This window comes from Musa acuminata, chromosome BXJ1-3 (assembly GCF_036884655.1).
Source record: "Musa acuminata AAA Group cultivar baxijiao chromosome BXJ1-3, Cavendish_Baxijiao_AAA, whole genome shotgun sequence".
Classification (NCBI taxonomy): Eukaryota; Viridiplantae; Streptophyta; class Magnoliopsida; order Zingiberales; family Musaceae; genus Musa; species Musa acuminata.
In genome coordinates this window covers 35797067-35818804 of record NC_088329.1, presented here as the reverse complement: position 1 = coordinate 35818804, position 21738 = coordinate 35797067, and the positions used below count along the sequence as shown (strand labels likewise).

The following is a 21738-nucleotide window of genomic DNA, read 5'->3' as shown; positions in this document are numbered from 1 at the left end:
AACTTCCTGCAGCAGGATCTCATTTACTGTTTCTGATGGTGTGATAAGGGGAAAGAACAGAATAAATTGATTCCACTTTAGATAAGCTTTAGTAATATGGAAGAGCTGCAGTAGTGTGGAAGACACACCTAAGAAAGAAATATGGAAGAGATGCACTAGTATGTATCAACTGTAGGAGCTCACTGAACAGTTCCTTCTTATTCTGAACTTTTTGTTTCATTGTAATTTACAAAAACAATCCCCTACATTGATTCTGATTTACTGTTTCTGATGGTGTGATATGGGGAAAGAAGAGAATAAATTGATTCCACTTTAGATAAGCTTTAGTAATATGGAAGAGCAGCAGTAGTGTGGAAGACACACCTAAGTAAGAAATATGGAAGAGATGCAGTAGTCTGTATCAACTGTAGGAGCTCACTGAACAGTTCCTTCTTATTCTGAACTTTTTTGTTTCATTGTAATTTACAAAAACAATCCCCTACCATATTTTTCTTTCTTTTTTATGGAAGAGTGATGATTAGAGGTTTTCATGAATTCCAATAAATTGATTCAGATCCAATTGGACTGAACCCTTTTTCAGGGTCTTTGACTAGTAAAACATATTTCAATCAGTTATTGGTTTGTATATGAATCCTCAACTTTGATAAACTTCCAAATCCATAGGTGGAATAGACAAAAGGTCCGTTTTTCTTCACTTGTTGACAGGTAACTGAAAACATTTACTTTCCAAACACCAGGAAGACAATAGTATCAATTTTTTGAAATCATGTAGCAAAGCTTCAGCATAATTCTGGTTCACTGAAATAAGAATTCATGTAAATAAACCAATCCATGTAAATTAAGTTGTCACCAACTACATTCACTTAAAATAAATGATAATCGTAGATAGATTGACATAACAATAGGCCCTCCACCAATATTGTAGCTATCTTCAACAAAGTTTTGATGAGCTGCCGGATTTCTCTGGTGATTCTGTTGTGCTCAGGATTGGACCGCTACATCCTTCACAGATGCCATGTCCACCTTGGGGGGACCTGAGTTCCGCCTCATAGGAGCTGGAGATGCTGGACTAAATTTATCTCCTGTGGGGAAAGACAACCTCTTCTTCACAGAACTCACAGAAGTTTTATCTGGAGAGTCGATGTTGTTATCGTTTGAAAGGCTCTGGAAGCGGGACTTGGCTCTTGCTGATTCCGTGGGTGCCATGTAGCTCGGAACAGATGCTGAACCAGCTAGGCTCTCGTCATCTCTCACTGATGCTGTTGCCAAGCTGTGCCTCCTAGATCGCTCCGATTGCACGCTGACAATGCTCCTTGAGTCGTCTTCCAATGGCACCCAACTGCATTTGGGGCTTGCTGATTTGATCTTCCCCATTGACCAAGGGGCCTTGTTGGGTGGTGTTGATGGAGATTGGCGGCTGGCAGGGCGGCTTAGTTTCTGGACCGCAGGAGAGGGCTTCTCTGGATTGCTACCCCGGTTAGCATAGGCTTTTAAGATCTCCCCACCTCCATCACTCTGCATGGTGCTTTTTACAGAGGCTCGGTCATTGTTGAGTTCTCTATCTGTTGTGCTCCTGGTTTCCCATGGCCTCGCTGCCATCCATCGCTCCAGCCAGCTCCAACCCCATTGTAGGTTGTTGGGATCCATAAACATCGGATTTACTGACTTTGAGGAGCTTTTCCACTGTTGCAGAGAAACTTTTGAGAGACTAAGTACTTCACAATTGATACCATAGTCAAAAAAGCTAAGCGGCAGCAAATTTAAAGTGAAAATTTGCATTACTGATGAAATATATATGGCACTAAAACAACTATGAGATTTAATTAGTAATTCTTGATGTTCATATGTGGCATAATGTCACTGGTTTCTAACGAGCTGAATTACCTGATGAGAAAATGCGTAAGCCAGTGCTCTTTCTCTTCGTATTGCAGCCTCTTGCTTGCTCAACAAACCTGCTTCTATTTGCTCCTTTGTTTGCAAGCTGTCATCCCATTCTTCTCCCATCTGTTGTCCAAAGAAAAAATTAGCAGGCTGTGGATGTTCAAAATGCTTTTCTCATCTAATAATATTAGGTGCAGAAAACATATCCCACTTATTGAATGGTGACGAAAGCAATTTCCGTAGCAAGGAGAAAAATGTTCCAGAGACATAAAAATATCCAAATTTTATGAGCCATCTTTACCAATTCCTGATATTAATCATCATTTAACCACATCTTCTTTATTTAATAAGGATTGCTTCGATTTAGGCTGTGTTTTCATGATTTAAGATGAAACATGCTGGCATGGGTTGCATCTAAGGGGGTGAGAGTGGACACGATTGGGAGGTGTGTTTCTGGATGTGCAACAGTCCATGACTCATTCCTTAAGTTTGATACAAAGTCATGGTACACAACATTTCTCTTATTTAATTATACGTAGGGCTCAAAATTTTAAGAGCATTTTACAAGAAAAAATTGCATAGAAAAGCATATCAATGCCATCCATCATGCAGAAGGACATGCAGGTAAAGATGAATTATGATTTTAACCAGTATATAATTCTTGTTTAAAGTATCTCCTTTGTTTAGTTGACTACACCCACATAATTGAATAAAAAAGAAACTAAGAGCAATTAGACAAACCTTTAAAAAAATTAGCAATCTTTTTGCATCTAACCACGTTTTTTGTATCATTAGATATCTTCATGATAAAACACAAACTATGCAAAAGTTTACCTTCAAACTTTCAAGCTCCCTTTCATGTTTAAGCAGCATTTGCTTCTGAAGTGCCTGGTTGTCTTCTAGCATCCTGATTCTCCTTGCACGGATTTGTGATTGAACCCTTGACAGTGTTTGCATGCATCGCAAAGTGGAAGTGGCTTGGCGCTTAACAGAATTACCATCAATTAGTGACTTCAACCTAACCAATCCTCTCAAGGCTCGTAGAGCTCTCCTTGCCTATTGAAAACAATAGGACATGTATAAGCACTTTAATCGAGTTAAAGATTCAAGGATGAAATTTAACAATGATGATAAACCAACATGAGGTTGCACATAGAACGAATCACATGGGGGTTAGATACATGGATGTTGTTTTTGCCTATACACACATACATGCTCAGTAATTTTCTGAAATAAGTGTATGGTCCCAAGATAGCTTATCTATCAACAATTTTTATACTATTGATGAACTTGTCCAGATAATCTAATCTCAGAAAAATGGCCATTAAGATGCTAAAATAGTAAGATATTAAACAATGTTATCAATCTCAGCAGAACTACGCAAAGAATTCCATGCTGTATAGACAAGATTTTATGATGTGTAGAGGGTGGCAGGTAGAGGAATCTGGATACTATAGTGAGTGCAGAAGATAAGATTTCCTCAACTGACTGAAAAAATCTTTCTTAACAGACTAATTATGATAAAGGAAATCTCTCTCTACCTGTATAAATGGCTGCTCACTTTAAATTAATCCATTTTCTTCATCGCATTTATCGTATCCTTCATCATGGTATCAGTGTTGGGCTGATGGCCCATATTCAGCCCATGTGGGCTTTATCAGCCCACAGCCCACACCCCTCTTAACCTAACCCTAATTAAGATTAAGGGGGTGTGGTGGCTGCGTTTTAGAGGCAGATTAAAGCTATAAAAAGGCAGCAACGAGGCAGATCTTTGGAGCCACGAGATTCCAAAGAGAAGAAGAAGAACAAGGCAGAAAAGGAAGAGAAAGAAAGGGAAGAAGACAAGGACAATGCAGAGAGACTGTTCACAATCATCTAGCAGTGTTCTCATCTCAGGTTAGATCAAATCTACAGTAGACTCTTGCTGTGATTACTTGGGGAGGTTTTAGATATTGTGGGCAGTGACGTGATCCTTGTATCCCAGTTATTCTCTTGTGGTTGTTGTTAGGGTTTTGGGCAAGAGATTGAGATTTGTATATTCATTATTCTCATAGTGGATTATCTCTAGTTTACCCCGTGGTTTTTACCCTTCATATTGAAGGGGTTTTCCACGTATATCTTGGTGTTCTGTTTGGTTGTGTTTCCATTTTATTCCGCTGCGTATTTTGGTCTTCTAGTATTTGTTCCTATACAAAGGTTATTCCTGTTTATATCCCCATCAATCAGAGCATCTCTTGCTTTAAGAGAGATTTCCTCTTCCTTTCTCGCTGTCTAGCGACAATTATTACTCTGATCTCCTCGGCAACAACAAGCCTTCTCCCCTGCATGGTCGGCTACCTCGAAATCGATAGACGGACTTCAAACCACTGTTGTTGCCCATTTCTGGCTGCTATCGCTCATCTCCAACAGTGGAGGATGATCCTTCGCTGACTCTCCTCCCTCCAACTCATCAGAGCCGACTGCTCTGGCCACCAAACTCGACCAGATGCTGCGATCTGCACCGATTGCAACCGTCGTCCCCTGATATGCACCAAATGGCTGCCGCCCTCCTCTTGCGATCGTTCCCTAGGAACCGGTAGGGAGGTGGAGCTTCTTGTGAGACCCTTCAGCTCGAAGGATAGACCTCGGCAGCGGCTACTAGCTACACCGTCGAAGCTTCCCGTGCGAAAGACATAGCAACGGACTTCTTCCTCTTCTGATCTACCTCACTAGCGACGAGAGAGCAGTCGTAGCCCTCTACCACTGATCTTTGAACTCTGCCATCAATCGCTGCTCCAAAGATTGATGGTGGTGGTGCTCCAGGAGGCGATCGAGGCCTACCTCATTCATCGTTCTGCTCCAGAGATTGACAGTTGCAACTTTCCTTTGCTTTTCTTATGTCGGGCAGTATTCCCCATCGCTTGCTTTCTTCCCCATCGATCACCCCTCCGTCTCCTTTGATCTGCTCACTGGAAGTATCCTTGAATCCCAAGAGTCCAAGAAAACGAGGAGAAGAACGAGGTCTTCCCACTGCGACAACACCTTCTCGCTGTTGTCGCAACAACAGCAGAACCTCTCCTCCCACCAGCAACAATAGCATCCTCACGGGCGACTTCCTCCTCGGCATCTTCTTCCTCACCGACGTCTCTCCAGACAAGGAACCTTCTTGATCAAACTTCCGCTTGCTAGCTTGCTCCGTCAAATCAATGCATATTCTCATAATGTCTTCATCATCTACATCTGACGCTCCAATTATTGTTCCCACAGGGAACAATAATTCTTATCAACATAGAAGACTTATCTCCATCAATGTTGTAACTCTGATTCCCTTCAAATTATCCAAGGGCAGCCAACTATGCATCTTGGCGAGCACAATTCTCCAATCTCGTATTTGGATATGACCTACTAGGCTACGTCAACGACTCTCTCAACTGTTCACCAAAACAGATGCAAATACCAGGAGAACCCAGTCCAGTACAAAATCCTGCTCACAAACTATGGTTACGTCAAGATCGTCTTATCCTCCAAGCAATTCAAGCCTCGGTCGTTGGATCCATCGCACTACTAATATATTCATACAGCACTGCAACAAAAGCAAGGTCCAAGTTTGCAAACCACCTTAGCCAATCGCTCTCGTACTCGTATGCTTAGTCTTCCTAATGAAAACAACACAAGAGGAAAGTACTATTGCTTGGCCTTAATAGATCATTCCCTCAATGATAAAAAAATCATTATCCATACTTTTAATGGCCTCGGAGACGAATACAAGGAATTGGCAACAGAGATTCGGGCACAAGACTTATCGATGTCATTCGAAGAACTATAATGACAAGTTGATTGATTATGATACATATTTGAAACGTGGCGAAAGGATGATAGAACCAACCATTACAGCTCAAGTCAATAAAAAATCTAAAAGAAAGAGCAACTAAAGCCATAAGAACGTCAACAAACGACTAACTAAGATGCCTTCTGGATATATAGGTAATACACAAACATATCCACATCTATTACGCCATCAACCTTTTAATTATGGAGACAACTTCAACAACAATCAAGGTGGCAACTTCAATAACCAGTAGCCCTAGCGTCCCAACCATACAAACCAACAAAGAGTTGTCTGTCAGCTTTGTGATAAAGTCGGACACTCAACCAAAGTCTGTCGGTCTCAACCCAGACTTACTTCTACACTCAATTAGTCTCAAGCAAATATTATGACTACTCCGACTGCTCGTCCAAACAATTGGATTGTGGACTCCGATGCTTCTCATAACATCACATTTGATCTACAGAACTTGTCCATCCATAACAACTATGGAGGCAATGAAGACATCATCATTGGTGACGATACCGGAATCCTCATTACTCATACTGGTTCCATAACACTTAATTCACACACCACTACTTTTACACTCGATGATGTTCTGTGTATATCTCACATTAAAAAGAATCTTATTTCTATTTCTCAATTTTGCAAACAAAACAACACTTCAATTGAATTTTTTTCTGACTCCTTTCTTGTAAAGGATTTAAGCACGGGGGCATCTTTGGTCTGGGACCAGAATAAAGACAAGATTTATGAGTGGTCGTCAGCTTCACAAATCACCTAGCCAATCGCTCTCTCCTTAGTTGATGCTCTCATTGATGTGTGGCATTGTCGTCTTGGTCATCCTTTATCCTCTATTCAATAACTACTGTCTCGTTATTCTCTTCCAACTTTCAAAACCAGTAGCATTATAACTTATTGTGATGCTTGTCTTAACAATAAAAGTCATAGATATCTTTTAGAATGTTTCCATATCCTTCTCTAAACAATTTGAAATTATTTACACCGATGTCTAGGGACATGCCTCAACCACTTCTTTTGACAATTTTCAATTTTGTCATTTTCGTAGATTATTTTTCAAGTATACATGGTTATATCATCTCAAACACAAATATGAAGTCTTTATAATCTTTACCCACTTTAGAAAGTTGGTCGAGAACTTCTTTCAATCTATAATTAAAATAGTTTACTCTGATGATGGAGATGAATATCAAGCCCGAATGTAAACATCGACATATAGTTGAAACTGGTCCCATCCTTCTCCACCAAGCCTTCATGCTACCAATTTTTTTGTCAGCAGCCTTTCAAACTACAGTCTACCTTATTAATCGCATACTCAGTCCAGTCGTATAACATCAATCACCATTTGAAAAACTATTTCACAAAATCCTAAACTTTCAAAAATTTAAAGTATTTGGCTATTTATGTTATTTGTGGCTATGCACCTATGCTTCACAGAAGATAACACCAAGATCCAAGCTGTGCATTTTTAAAGGGTACTCTCTTGAACATAATGTTTTTCGATGCTACGATCCTCAAACTCAAAAAGTTTTTATATCACGCCATATCATTTTTGTCGAGTCTACTTTTCCCTTCCAAAAGCATGGGTTTTCAGCCATGTAAGCCACTCCAACAATCATACATCACTGGAGTACACCTCAGACCAAGGTTCGCAATACCGTACCGTACCGATGTTTCAACCTGGGCTCAGTACCGGTACGGTACGGTATACCGAGCGGCACACCCAGGTGTGCCGAGTATTGTAGTACTGCTACAGTGCTACAGTGCACTCGGACCGGTAACAGGTGGTCCGCGTACCGACAGCCTGTCGGACCGGTATGTACCGCCCGTACCAGGCGGTACAGTTCGGTACTGCAGACCATACCTCAGACCCCCCCAAACAAACCTCTCACCATGCCATCTAATACTTCCCATCAAGATATACACTCTCTTATTACTCCAGTTCTGCAGCTCTTTACTCCCTCTACTACTTCTCCGCTTCTTTACAAATTCACCTTGCAATGGCTGATGAAGTGTCACATCCTGGATTTTTTTTTTTTATTTTATATTTTCACACAGGTCAAATAAATAAACATCACTTTATTCATCATCTATAACCATTTATTACAATTCATTTATTCATCAAATTACAAATAGAAAAGTTAACTTCAAGAGTCATCCAAGTGGCTCTACCTAGCGGTAGAGGAAGGTTCGCTCTCCACTGGAATCTGATTTAGTACTAGAGGGAGGCTGCTCTGAAAATCAAAAACAAAAAAAATTCAGCAATGCTGAGTAGGAACCCCAAAAGTCAAATCAAAATAAATACATGATCAAAATTCAATCAATCATCCCATTGGCGTATATCAAGTACCCGAAGGAGCACTCCCCCAACAGCGGATGGAGAGGCTTTATCCTACGGGATGAGTTTGTGTTCTCCCAACAGCGGATGGAGGCAAACTCATATCACACTCCCAACAGCGGATGGAGTGGTGTCCCACACCCGCCAAAGTGGGGACACGTCCCTCCCAACAGCGGATGGAGGAACCGTCCAACCGCCACGTCTGACGGCCCGCTAATCCCCGAAGGGAATCGCCCTACCTGCTCTCGACAGGAATATAATCTCACACTGGTCATATCCATTTCGGGATGAAATAACATATTTAAAACATCTCTTTCAAAAATCATCAATATCAAATAATATAAATTAACCCTCAATTGACTTGAACTCTAGTTTAATCGATTCAATTGAACTCGATTTACTAGAGCCTAACTGAACTGATCTCTAATCCTTATTTAACTGGTCTGGAACCACCCTAGACTAGTATAATTTAGACTAGATTAAGTTCAATTTAGGTTAAACTAACTTAAATAAGTCAATCAATTCGGAATCACCCTGAATTGATCAAGACTAATCAAGTTTAGTTTAATTCAATCAATATTTGGGCTCAAGTTCAACAATAATATTAGGCTAGATTGAGCCAGTCCATCTACTGGTCATGTGCATTATACATGATTGAGCATGCATTACATAAAACTGGCCCAACCCTGGCCCATGGACTAGTCATAGCAAATACCCATTAACAACATAAATGAAAACATAATAATGCATTAAAAGATAGATGAGGAGAAAAGCTTTAATACAAAGAAATAACATTCTCAATTTAACTAGAAATCATAAGACATTAAAAGAGGGACTAGGAGATAAGTTTTAACACAAGGAGATAGCTTTCTAAATTCAAATAAAAATCATGTTTTCAACACATAAAATTTCAACATATTCTAGTCATATTTTAAATCATTCAGAATAATATATTTTAAATTTTAGATCAAAGAATATCAAAAAGGGATTTTAGATAACATATTCTAGTCTAACAAGATTTTAATCAAGATAAGATTAAAGATAAACTGTAATACAGAAAATATATCATATAAAACATATACCTTTTTAACATATTTAATTCTACAATAAAAACCTTAATCATGGGTCAAATAATATTATGAAAACTTTAACTGATTATTTTAATACAAAAAATTTGACATTTAAAGAATTGATGCACATTTTTCAAACTATAAAACTTTCAACATTTAAAGAATCAAAATAAAAGCTAAAACTTTTAAGAATGGTAGGGAAACCTACCTCTTGTCAATAGGGTGTAACTCCTCGTTCTCTTATCAACAGGGTGTAACTCCTCGTTCCTCCCGCTGCCAGGCTCGACTAGGTGAGGAACGAAGGAGAGAGATCCCTCCCCTTTAAATAGGAGGAGGCGAGCCTCTATTAAGGGAAATAAATTTTTAATTTTCGTATTTATAAATTATTTCTATTTAATATACTACCAAATATGATATCATCATATTTGGAATACTTACTAGTTATTTCCTTAATTCATATCAACATATAAGGAAGTAGATTAAGATTTCCTTAAATTATAATAACAAGTAAGGAAAGAAAATCAATTCCTAACTTAAATATTTGATGTGATTACATTTCTCCCCTCCTATAGAAAATTTGGTCCCCAAATTTAGCTTACCTTAATAGAATAGATGAGGATACTGCTCTCGCATATCTTCTTCTCTTTCCCATGTTGCCTCTTGGTCTGAATAGTGTTGCCAACAAATCTTTACCAAAGGTATAATTTTGTTCCTTAGAACATGTTCTTTTCTTTTCAAGATCTGGGTTGGTTGTTCTCTAAAAGTGACATCATCTTGTAGTTGTAGAGGTTCGTAAGAAATGACATGTGATGGATCCCTGATATATCTTCGAAGCAATGACACGTGGAATACATCATGGATGCTAGCCAAAGCCGGGGGCAATGCCAATCTGTATGCTACAGGCCCAACCTTTTGTAAGATCTCAAATGGGCCAATAAATCTTGGGGCTAACTTTCCCCTTTGACCAAACCTCATAACTCCCTTGGTTGGCGACACCTTTAAGAAGACGTGCTCACCAATTTCGAACTCTAGATCTCTTCGCCTTCGATCTGCATAACTTTTCTGACGACTTTGAGCTGTTAATAATCTTTGGCGTATAATTCGAATATTATCAACATCTTTTTGAATTAATTGAGGCCCCAAAAGCTTCCGTTCTCCCACCTCATCCCAATATACAGGTGATCTGCACTTTCTTCCATAAAGAGCTTCAAATGGAGCCATCTGTATGCTAGAGTGGTAACTATTATTATAAGAAAACTCAATTAGATGTAAGTGCATTTCCCAACTCCCACCAAAGTCTAAAGCACATGCTCTTAAGAGATCTTCAAGAGTTTGTATTGTCCTTTCAGATTGGCCATCAGTTTGGGGGTGAAAAGCTGTACTAAATTTTAACTGCATGCCCAAAGATTTTTGTAGACTTCCCCAAAATTTAGAGGTGAATCTTGGATCTCTATCTGAGATAATGCTAACTGGCACCCCATGATATCGAATGATTTCCTTAATATATAAGCTTGCTAGTTTATCCAATGAATACTTCTTGTTAATAGGAAGGAAGTGAGCAGATTTAGTAAGTCTGTCTACTATTACCCAAATTCCATCATATCCTTTCACAGTCTTAGGTAATCCTGTCACAAAATCCATAGTGACTTGCTCCCACTTCCATTCAGGAATCGAAATCCTTTGCAACTTTCCCGCAGGTACTCGATGTTCTATCTTCACCTGTTGACATATCAGACATTTAGAAACAAACTCTGCTATATCTCTCTTCATACCACGCCACCAATAGTTTTGGCGTAAATCTCGATACATCTTAGTAGTCCCGGGATGGATATTAAATTTTGATCTATGTGCCTCCTCTAATAATTGCATCTTTACTGGATGGCTTTCGGGAACACAAAGTCGATTGTGGAATGTAATAGAACCATCTTCGGCTTGGAGGAATTCAGATCTAGATCCTTGAGCTATGTCCTTAACTATCATTTGAAGATATGTATCTTCCTTCTGATTTTCTTTAACCTTTTCCACCAAATATGATTGTGCCATCAGACACGCAAGAAAACCTTTATTTGTCTCCGATAAAAGTTTAAGTTTTAAGTCTGCCAACTCCGTCATCATAGAATTCCTTTGAATATTCATATGGGCTACAAGACTGTAGGTATTTCTGCTTAAGGCATCAGCAATTACATTAGCTTTCCCAGGATGGTAGTTGATATTAAAATCATAATCCTTTAGAAAGTCCAACCACCTTCTTTGTCTCATATTTAAATCTTTCTGTGTGAAAATATATTTGAGACTCTTATGATCTGTGAAGATTTCGAAAGTCTGTCCATATAGATAATGCCCCCAAATTTTCAGTGCAAAAATGATAGCTGCTAGCTCTAAGTCATGAGTAGGATAGTTCTTTTCATGAGGCTTTAATTGCCTCGATACATAAGCAACTACCCTCTCGTTTTGCATTAGAACGCAACCAAGCCCTTGTAGTGAGGCATCACTATACACTACAAAACCTTCTCCCCCTGAAGGAATCACCAAGATAGGAGCACTGGTTAATTTCTTCTTCAATTCTTGAAAACTTTGTTGACATTTATCATCCCATATGAATTTTATGTTCTTTTGTGTCAACTTGGTCAATGGTGCTGCTATTTTTAAAAAGCCTTCTACGAATCTTCTATAGTATCCAGCCAAACCCAAGAAGCTTCTAATCTCTGAAACATTAGAAGGCTGCTTCCATTTTATCACAGCTTCAATCTTGTGAGGGTCAACAGATATGCCAACGCTCGAAATTACATGACCGAGAAACATAATTTCATTGAGCCAAAAGTTACATTTACTTAACTTGGCATATAGTTTCTCTCGCCTTAGGACTTCCAGAACTGTCTTAAGATGGTGTTCATGCTCTGCTATGCTTTTGGAGTAGATCAAGATATCATCAATAAACACAATTACAAATTTATCGAGATAAGGGTGGAACACTCTATTCATGAGATCCATGAAGGCAGCTGGTGCATTTGTGAGTCCAAAAGGCATTACTAAGAATTCATAATGACCATATCTTGTTCTAAAGGCAGTTTTCTATATGTCTCCTTCCCTTATCTTTAGTTGATGATACCCGGATCTCAAATCAATCTTTGAGTATACCTGAGTACCTTGAAGTTGATCAAACAGGTCATCTATTCGAGGAAGAGGATATTTATTCTTTATGGTCACTTGGTTGAGTTGTCTATAATCAATGCATAGTCGCATAGATCCATCTTTCTTCTTCACAAATAGAACAGGGGCACCCCAAGGTGATACACTAGGTCGAATAAAACCCTTGTCCAAAAGCTCTTGGATCTGTTTCTTTAACTCCTCCAACTCAATTGGTGCCATTCTATATGGAGGTTTAGAAATAGGTGCAGTACCAGGTAGAAGATCAATTGTAAATTCAATCTGTCTATTTGGTGGCAGTGCAAGTAGATCTTCAGGAAAAACATCTGGAAAATCCCGTACAATGGGGATGTCCTTTAATACTGGCTTCTTAGCTTCTTCTCCAGAAATAAAGGCCAAGTATCCCTGACATCCCTTTAGTAATAGTTGGGTAGCACTCAAGGCTGAAATAATAGAAGGGAACTTTTCTTGAATCCCGATGAACTTGAAATGTGGTTGATCTAGAGGTGAGAAAGTAATAGTCTTCCGAAAACAATCGACACTTGCATGGTATGCGGAAAGCCAGTCCATACCCAAGATAGCGTCGAAATCTTGAAATTCTAGTAGAATAAGATCTACTAGCAAATCGTGACTTTCAATAGTAATAACACAGTTTCTATATATCTGATCAACTATCAAAGAGTTTCCAACCGGTGTTACTACCATTAATGCATTATTCATTGTCTCACGATTCTTATGCAGTTTCATAGCAAAACAAGGTGATATAAAAGAATGCGTAGAACCAGAATCAATAAGCACAGATGCTGGCATACCACAGAGTGTGATGATACCTTTAATAATAGATCCCGAGGCTTCAGCATCTTGATGAGTCAGTGCATAGACTCTTGCCTGTCCTTCCTCTCTGGGTCGTAGCTGTTGTTGTCCAGTTGTTTGGGGTGGAGCTCGGCGTTGATATTGCTTCCGTGGGCAATCCTTCGACATGTGCCCCGGTTGTTGACAATAAAAACATACGCGTTGTCCCATGGGGCATGAGGTGGAAACATGATCTGTCTTCCCACAGAAATAACATCTTATAACAACTTGATTGCTAGGAGCTCCTGCTTGTTGATGCCCGAACTGTTTGCCTTTTCCTTTCTTTGAGGGTCCAGAATGTGATCCCCCATACGTAAATGGTGCAGCACTAAAAGGTCGCTTTCGATCCTTTGCTTGTTGTAATTCATTATCCAATTTCTCTACTACCAAAGCTCGATTTAACACTTCAGCATATGTTGGTAAAATCAGTACTGCAACAGACTTTCTAATTGATGATCGAAGTCCCCTCTCAAAATGACGAGCTCTTTGACTTTCATTAAAAGCAATATGTGGAGAGAACTGAGCCAACTCAGTGAAATGATGATCATATTCCATTACAGTTCTATTTCCTTGGTGGATGCTAAGGAACTCTTGTTGTTTCTCAAAGCGAACTGAATCAGGAAAGAACTGCTCATAAAATACATCTTTAAAATGTTCCCAAGTTACCACATTACCTCCAGCCTCTAACATCCTCCTTTTTGAGGTCCACCAAGTGTCTGCCTTCCCTTCCAAAATGAAAGAAGCGAAAGGCACTTTCTGATTTTCCCTACATTCGATAGCTTCGAATGTCTTTTCCACTTGACGAATCCAACGTTCAGCAAAGATTGGGTCTGGCTTGCCCTCAAAAATTGGTGGTCCCAATCTCTTAAAGTGATCTAAAGTATTATTCCTACCCCGTGGAATTTCATCTCGTTCCTCCTGACGCTCAAAGTATCCTCTAATAGCATTGAGGACTCCGTGTACGTCATCTTGAGCATTGACGGGTGCTGGGGCATGAGGGGCATTCTGCGAAGTCGGAGAAGCTGGCCCATAATTAGTGACAGGTGTACGGGAGGACTGGGTTTGCTCTACGATGCGTGGAGCTTCCAAGTTATTATTCGTTTGAACACCTCTCCGAGTGCGTAGACCAATAGCATTGCGACCATGAGCTCCCCGAGTGACAGGACCACTAATCTCTGGAATTGGCTCCATTACTCCTATAATATGTTAAAGACAATCATCGGTTAGAGTCAATCAAGGGACCTAATACACCTACAGGCCCTAGAACCTGGCTCTGATACCATAAAAATTATCACATCCTGGATTTTTTTTTTTTATTTTATATTTTCACACAGGTCAAATAAATAAACATCACTTTATTCATCATCTATAACCATTTATTACAATTCATTTATTCATCAAATTACAAATAGAAAAGTTAACTTCAAGAGTCATCCAAGTGGCTCTACCTAGCGGTAGAGGAAGGTTCGCTCTCCACTGGAATCTGATTTAGTACTAGAGGGAGGCTGCTCTGAAAATCAAAAACAAAGAAAATTCAGCAATGCTGAGTAGGAACCCCAAAAGTCAAATCAAAATAAATACATGATCAAAATTCAATCAATCATCCCATTGGCGTATATCAAGTACCCGAAGGAGCACTCCCCCAACAGCGGATGGAGAGGCTTTATCCTACGGGATGAGTTTGTGTTCTCCCAACAGCGGATGGAGGCAAACTCATATCACACTCCCAACAGCGGATGGAGTGGTGTCCCACACCCGCCAAAGTGGGGACACGTCCCTCCCAACAGCGGATGGAGGAACCGTCCAACCGCCACGTCTGACGGCCCGCTAATCCCCGAAGGGAATCGCCCTACCTGCTCTCGGCAGGAATATAATCTCACACTGGTCATATCCACTTCGGGATGAAATAACATATTTAAAACATCTCTTTCAAAAATCATCAATATCAAATAATATAAATTAACCCTCAATTGACTTGAACTCTAGTTTAATCGATTCAATTGAACTCGATTTACTAGAGCCTAACTGAACTGATCTCTAATCCTTATTTAACTGGTCTGGAACCACCCTAGACTAGTATAATTTAGACTAGATTAAGTTCAATTTAGGTTAAACTAACTTGAATAAGTCAATCAATTCGGAATCACCCTGAATTGATCAAGACTAATCAAGTTTAGTTTAATTCAATCAATATTTGGGCTCAAGTTCAACAATAATATTAGGCTAGATTGAGCCAGTCCATCTACTGGTCATGTGCATTATACATGATTGAGCATGCATTACATAAAACTGGCCCAACCCTGGCCCATGGACTAGTCATAGCAAATACCCATTAACAACATAAATGAAAACATAATAATGCATTAAAAGATAGATGAGGAGAAAAGCTTTAATACAAAGAAATAACATTCTCAATTTAACTAGAAATCATAAGACATTAAAAGAGGGACTAGGAGATAAGTTTTAACACAAGGAGATAGCTTTCTAAATTCAAATAAAAATCATGTTTTTAACACATAAAATTTCAACATATTCTAGTCATATTTTAAATCATTCAGAATAATATATTTTAAATTTTAGATCAAAGAATATCAAAAAGGGATTTTAGATAACATATTCTAGTCTAACAAGATTTTAATCCAGATAAGATTAAAGATAAACTGTAATACAGAAAATATATCATATAAAACATATACCTTTTTAACATATTTAATTCTACAATAAAAACCTTAATCATGGGTCAAATAATATTATGAAAACTTTAACTGATTATTTTAATACAAAAAATTTGACATTTAAAGAATTGATGCACATTTTTCAAACTATAAAACTTTCAACATTTAAAGAATCAAAATAAAAGCTAAAACTTTTAAGAATGGTAGGGAAACCTACCTCTTGTCAATAGGGTGTAACTCCTCGTTCTCTTATCAACAGGGTGTAACTCCTCGTTCCTCCCGCTACCAGGCTCGACTAGGTGAGGAACGAAGGAGAGAGATCCCTCCCCTTTAAATAGGAGGAGGCGAGCCTCTATTAAGGGAAATAAATTTTTAATTTTCGTATTTATAAATTATTTCTATTTAATATACTACCAAATATGATATCATCATATTTGGAATACTTACTAGTTATTTCCTTAATTCATATCAACATATAAGGAAGTAGATTAAGATTTCCTTAAATTATAATAACAAGTAAGGAAAGAAAATCAATTCCTAACTTAAATATTTGATGTGATTACATGAAGTAATACCCTCGAAACCACAACTAATGTCTGTCTTCTCCTCGGCCCAATGACACCAACGTGCCCCAGCCTAATTAAGTACGTGTTAATGACTCTCCACCAATACTTATACCTGCAACACAACCTAACAATCCATCGCGCTTGAACATCCCATGACAACACGCTCCAAAAGTGATATTTTCAAACCACGTCAAGTCCTTGACCTTCATGTCATCACAAACTCTCCAACTGAGCTCATTGAACTCACCACCTTCACTTAAGCTAAAAAATCTCCACACTGGCGCAAAGCCATGTGTGAAGAATATAATGTCCTACTCCATAATTCCACATGGACCCTTGTACTATTTCATCGCCCATAAAATATCATCGAGTATAAGTGGATCTTTCGAATTAAGAGGAACCCAGATGGATCCGTTGCCAAATATAAAGTACGTCTAGTGGCCAAAGGGTTTCATCAACGACATTGTGTTAACTTTATAGAAACATTCAGTCCCGTTGTTAAACCGATGATAATTTGACTTATCCTGAGTTTAGCTATCACAAAAGGCTGGCACATACGATAACTGGATGTTAACAATGCTTTCTTACAAAAGACTCTAACTGAAGATGTTTTTATACAGCAACCTCTTGGCTTCATCCATCCTCAATATCCAAGACATGTTTGTAAACTCCAAAAAGTTATTTATGGACTTCGTCAAGTTCCAAGAGCTTGGTACATCGAACTTAGCTTGTTTTTGGTATTTACTAGCTTTATCAACTCTAAATCTGACACTTCGTTGTTTCTACGACAACAAAATAGAAGTACAATATATCTATTGGTGAATATGGATGACATTATCGTTACAGGCAATAATCCTCAAGTAGTTGACAGATCGATTCTCCATCAAGGATCTAGGAACCTTAAGCTACTTTCTGGGAGTAGAAGCATTATACACGTCTTTAGGATTCTTTCTATCTCAAAGGAAGTACGTTCAAGATCTACTATTAAAGATGAACATACAAAACACCAACAAGGTTGCCACTCCACTCTCTACTATTGAATCACTTAAATTATATGATGGAAGCCCTACTACAGATCCTATACAATACCTACAAGTACTTGGCTCCTTACAGTATTTATCTCTTACACGTCCAGACATCTCGTTTGTCGTTAACAAATTATCACAATTCATGCATCGGACATCCACTATACATTGGTCTATAATAAAACGAGTTTCGCGATATCTCAAAGGGACTCTCAATCATGAACTTCTTCTTCGTAAACACTCATCACTTCATCTTCATGCCTTTGTCGATGCAAGATTAGGCAAGGAACATTGATGATAGAACATCTACGTCATAGTATATTGTCTTCCTTGAAGCAAATTCAATCAGTTGGAGTTCTAAGAAGTAGAAGACAATCACAAGGTCTATAACATAAGTTGAATACCAAGCCATCGCCACCACTACCGTAGAACTTAACTGGGTCACTAATCTGCTACAGGAACTTAATATCAATTCTACCACCACTTCTACAATATATTATGATAATATCGGAGCCACCTACCTATGCGTCAACCCAATGTTCCACTCACGCATAAAACATATTGTCATCGACTTCCACTTCATCCGAGATCAAGTTGTCAGACATCAACTGTGTGTTTCTCATGTATATACAACTGATCAGCTAGCAGACTCTCTCACAAGACCTCTCCCCCACAAAACATTTTCATTACATCGATAAAAAATTGGCATTCTTGACAGAAGCTCAATCTTTGCGAGGGCATCATAGAAGAGAAGATTTCCTCAACTGACTAAGAAAATCTTTCTTAACAGACTAATCATGATAGAGGAAATCTCTCCCTCTACCTGTATAAATGGCTGCTCACTTTAGTGAAATTGATCCATCTTCTTCATCACATCTATCGCATCCTTCATCAGTGAGAATTAGATAATTACATTAACCGAAGGCATAATAAGGTACAAGCACTTGTAGGAAATCTCCAAAACTAATTTTGGAGTGAACATTTTGATTACATAAAGTTGATAGTCAATAATAAGCTAAAACCAAGACAAACATCAACATATTGACGAAATAGTACTAGTTTTCTAGAAAGCACAATTGAAACTGTTGTTGAGTGCTAGATTTTATTATAATAAAGACTTTGCAAAAGCTACGTAAGTTTAGTAGCTCCCCATTAAAAAAGCAAATAATGTGACTAAAATCCTTCGACTAGACAAATTTGCTGGAAAAAATAAACTTCTCAGACACTTGTAAAAAGCAACCTGTCTTGTTGTCCTAAGTCCCAAATATGACACACACACATATATATGTATGTATATATATATATATGTATATATATATATGTATATATATATATATATGTATATATATACGTATATATATATACATTTAAATATATATATACACATATATATACATACACACACACACATATATATATATATATAAGAGAATACTTAAATCTTTTATAGTCTAGTTGTCAACCAAAAGGAGCCAAACAAAGGAGAAAGTTTAATATCACAAATGGCATGTTTGTACTCTAGAACACAATTCTATCAGCCTACTGAACAAATACTATTTATTAATCTCAACAAAAATAGCTTATATAATATCTTAAAAGGACATTATTCTTGAGTTCAAGATGCTTATAAAATGAAATCCTATGTATTGTACTAAATAAAGCACTGAGTCTACATACCAGATGGCCTCGGAAAGCAGTCTGGATCTTGATTGCAGCAATCTCTTCTCTCGATTTACCGGGGAACTTTGTGCGAGTTGTGAGGCTAATGACCTCCCTTGCGGCCTCAGCAGAGGTGACAACAGGTTCCACGGCAGCAGGAGTGGCTACAGAACAGGCATGCTTGCTCTGCTCGGTCTCAATCTCCACTACTTTGTCCTCATCCGGATGAGGCAGAGGCGGAGGAGGAACTGCCTCACGAGCAGTGCATTCTAAGGAGTCGGCAGGACAGGGATCCGGATGTTTGGATGTCCCATCTTCCAGCTTCTTCTTCAATCTCTAGGAAAAAGGAAGAGAAAGGAAGCCTTTTTTCAACAGAGGCAGCTTGGTAACACAGATCAGATAAACACAGGAGGGGAGCAAAATCCAGACCTCTTCTTTCTTCTCCTTGGACTCGGGGCTGAAGACCTTCTTCACGGCACCAAACCACTTCGCCTTCTTCCCCATGTCCTCGCTTTTCTTTCTTGCTCTTCTTCTAAAAGCCGGTTCTTTCTTTGAAGAGAACACTAGAACTCTTTCTTCAACCACACGCACAAGGATCAATGGAATTGCCAAAACTCATATTCCCATAAAAATGTAACCAATGATGCGATCTTTTTTAAAAAAAATTTGATCTTTGCCACAAACAAGAAGCACATTTCAAGATTTCCTCAGGAAAAAAAGGGCTTTTATCAAAAATTTAACGTCCGAGGAGAAAGGGAGAAAGAGTAGACGTACAAATTGAATCGAATTGGGGGAAAAGACAAACTAATCTAGAAGAGAGACACTGATACAGGAGGAGATCGATGGGTGAGGATTCGGAAGAGCTTGTTACCTTGTGGTATCCTCTTTGACGAAATCACTCAGTCCCTCTCCCGTCTTAAACAGTAAGCAGCAAAACCAAGGAACCGGGAGAGCAGAAGGGCTTCCTTCTCCTCCACTCCGAGCGAGGGAGAGAGAGAGAGAGCAGATCGATCTCAGGTAGGAAACCAGATCTGGTGGGTAAAGGAAGAGTAGGGGGATGCACTCCGCCGACGACCACTGTTTGGAGGTTGTGGACCCCTCTCGCCAGATAACACGGCGGTAAGAAGGACGATTTACCAACTTGTTTTTTTTTTACATCTACCTGTCTTATGATTGGCAGATCGGTGCCTTCGGCTGGTGGGTCCCACTCGTAACCGACGTGGATCGACGCTTGCCTCGTCTTTTACGGCTGGTCCAAAACAGGGTAAAACAAGTGGGGGCAGGAAAGAACATAAGCGAGCTGTCGGCTTAGGATATAATTGGATCAGATAACCGCCCAAAACCGGTGTTAAAGCGCGGACACGGGAGACGTGGCAGGACATGGATGGCTCACTGCGGGATCTAGCGAGCTGGACATCGAGATACCGTGTTTCGCGGTGCAGGTATCTACCATCACCAGCGATGATTGGTGGCAGCAAAGCAGAGAGAGACACAGCACCAAACTGGCGAGCTTATTAATTGCCTCGGGCGGTTGGAAGCAGGAGGAGACGGTGAGACCGGTGAACAACAATGGAGGTTAAACCAATGGTGATCAGTAGATAAAGGACAAACCTTTGTGACTTCTTTTGTCACCAGAACATGTGAGATCCTCTCTGCTTTCTGGTGAGGCTCTGCATCTGCCAAACTTGCATCCTCTAATTCAAGGTGTAACCTCTGCTGCTGCAGCAGCACTGGCATTGCACGACTTTGAAGCAATGCTTCCTCCTTGTCAAACCTCACATGAAAAAGAATGATCTTTTAGAAGCCGAGAGGTTGCAGATATGGTTTCCAGATTGAGACAACTCATGTAAATCCCAAGGCTTTGTTGAGAATGATCATAAGCAGAAAACCTTATAATTGGCACCAGATTCCCCTTGGTGATCCTCTATTCTTATGAGCTGCATTTCATGGCAAATCCTCTGTTATCTGCATAAGTTATTGAGCTCTAATGGTTGTCTTGCATCAGTGCTGTAGGAGAAAGAATAAATGAGTTACATTCTGCTGCACTTGATAATGGTATAACATCACTTGGGTCATCTGCAATATGAGAGAAGAGATTTATATCTGAAGTAAAACAAAATTCAAAGAAATTAATTACACTGCTAAGGAAAAGGATAATTTAGACAAAATTAAGTAAGGGGAATATAGGAGTTAGGTGAAGTGATAATATATGATGTTGAATGGAGCTCAGATATGCAAAGAGGTTGATCTTCCATTTGAAGAGTGAAAGCAATGTGTGTGTGTGTGTGTGTGTGTCAATGAAAGGTGAATTAACTAGCAACTAAGCACACAATAATAAATGAGTAGATGCGCCGATCCGATGTTTATTATGCTTCAAAAATGGCAATTTGGTATAAACAACTTATCTGATCATGCTTTGCTTTTATTTTAATTTCATGTTTTGCTTGAAAGAGAAGATTGAATGCATTACAACTCTTCAACTATCACCATTTTGTGGTGGCAAATGACTGAATCCATTCACCCAAGACCCAAAGAACAAAGAAAAAGCTTTTGGTTTCCGAAGAAGCAGAGATATGATCCTTTCCTTTCACTTAAAGAAATGATTCTTGATATGAGCAATTTATGGCCAAAATCAATCTCAAAAGATCAGTTCAAGATCTATTCAAATGTCAATCTGTTGTGCAAACATGGCTGCCAAT

The 21738-nt window shown here is 39.0% G+C and overlaps 1 protein-coding gene across 2 annotated transcripts; it reads right to left on the bottom strand.

Annotated features, from left to right (window-relative positions):
• Positions 1–778: 778 nt before the first annotated feature.
• LOC135626334 (protein IQ-DOMAIN 2-like) lies at positions 779–20098 on the bottom strand. 2 transcript variants are annotated; one of them, XM_065131564.1, is made up of 6 exons: positions 19911–20098; positions 19469–19614; positions 19058–19375; positions 2716–2937; positions 1885–2004; positions 779–1683 (listed from the first exon to the last, which is right to left on the bottom strand). In XM_065131564.1, the coding sequence occupies exons 2-6, from the start codon at positions 19541–19543 to the stop codon at positions 982–984; spliced, it is 1437 nt and encodes a 478-aa protein (XP_064987636.1). In that variant the 5' UTR covers positions 19544–19614; positions 19911–20098; the 3' UTR covers positions 779–981. The 2 variants fall into 2 exon arrangements, with proteins under 2 accessions (XP_064987636.1, XP_064987642.1); XM_065131570.1 differs by having other exon boundaries at positions 19469–19610; positions 19911–20046.
• Between the last annotated feature and the right edge of the window lie 1640 nt (positions 20099–21738).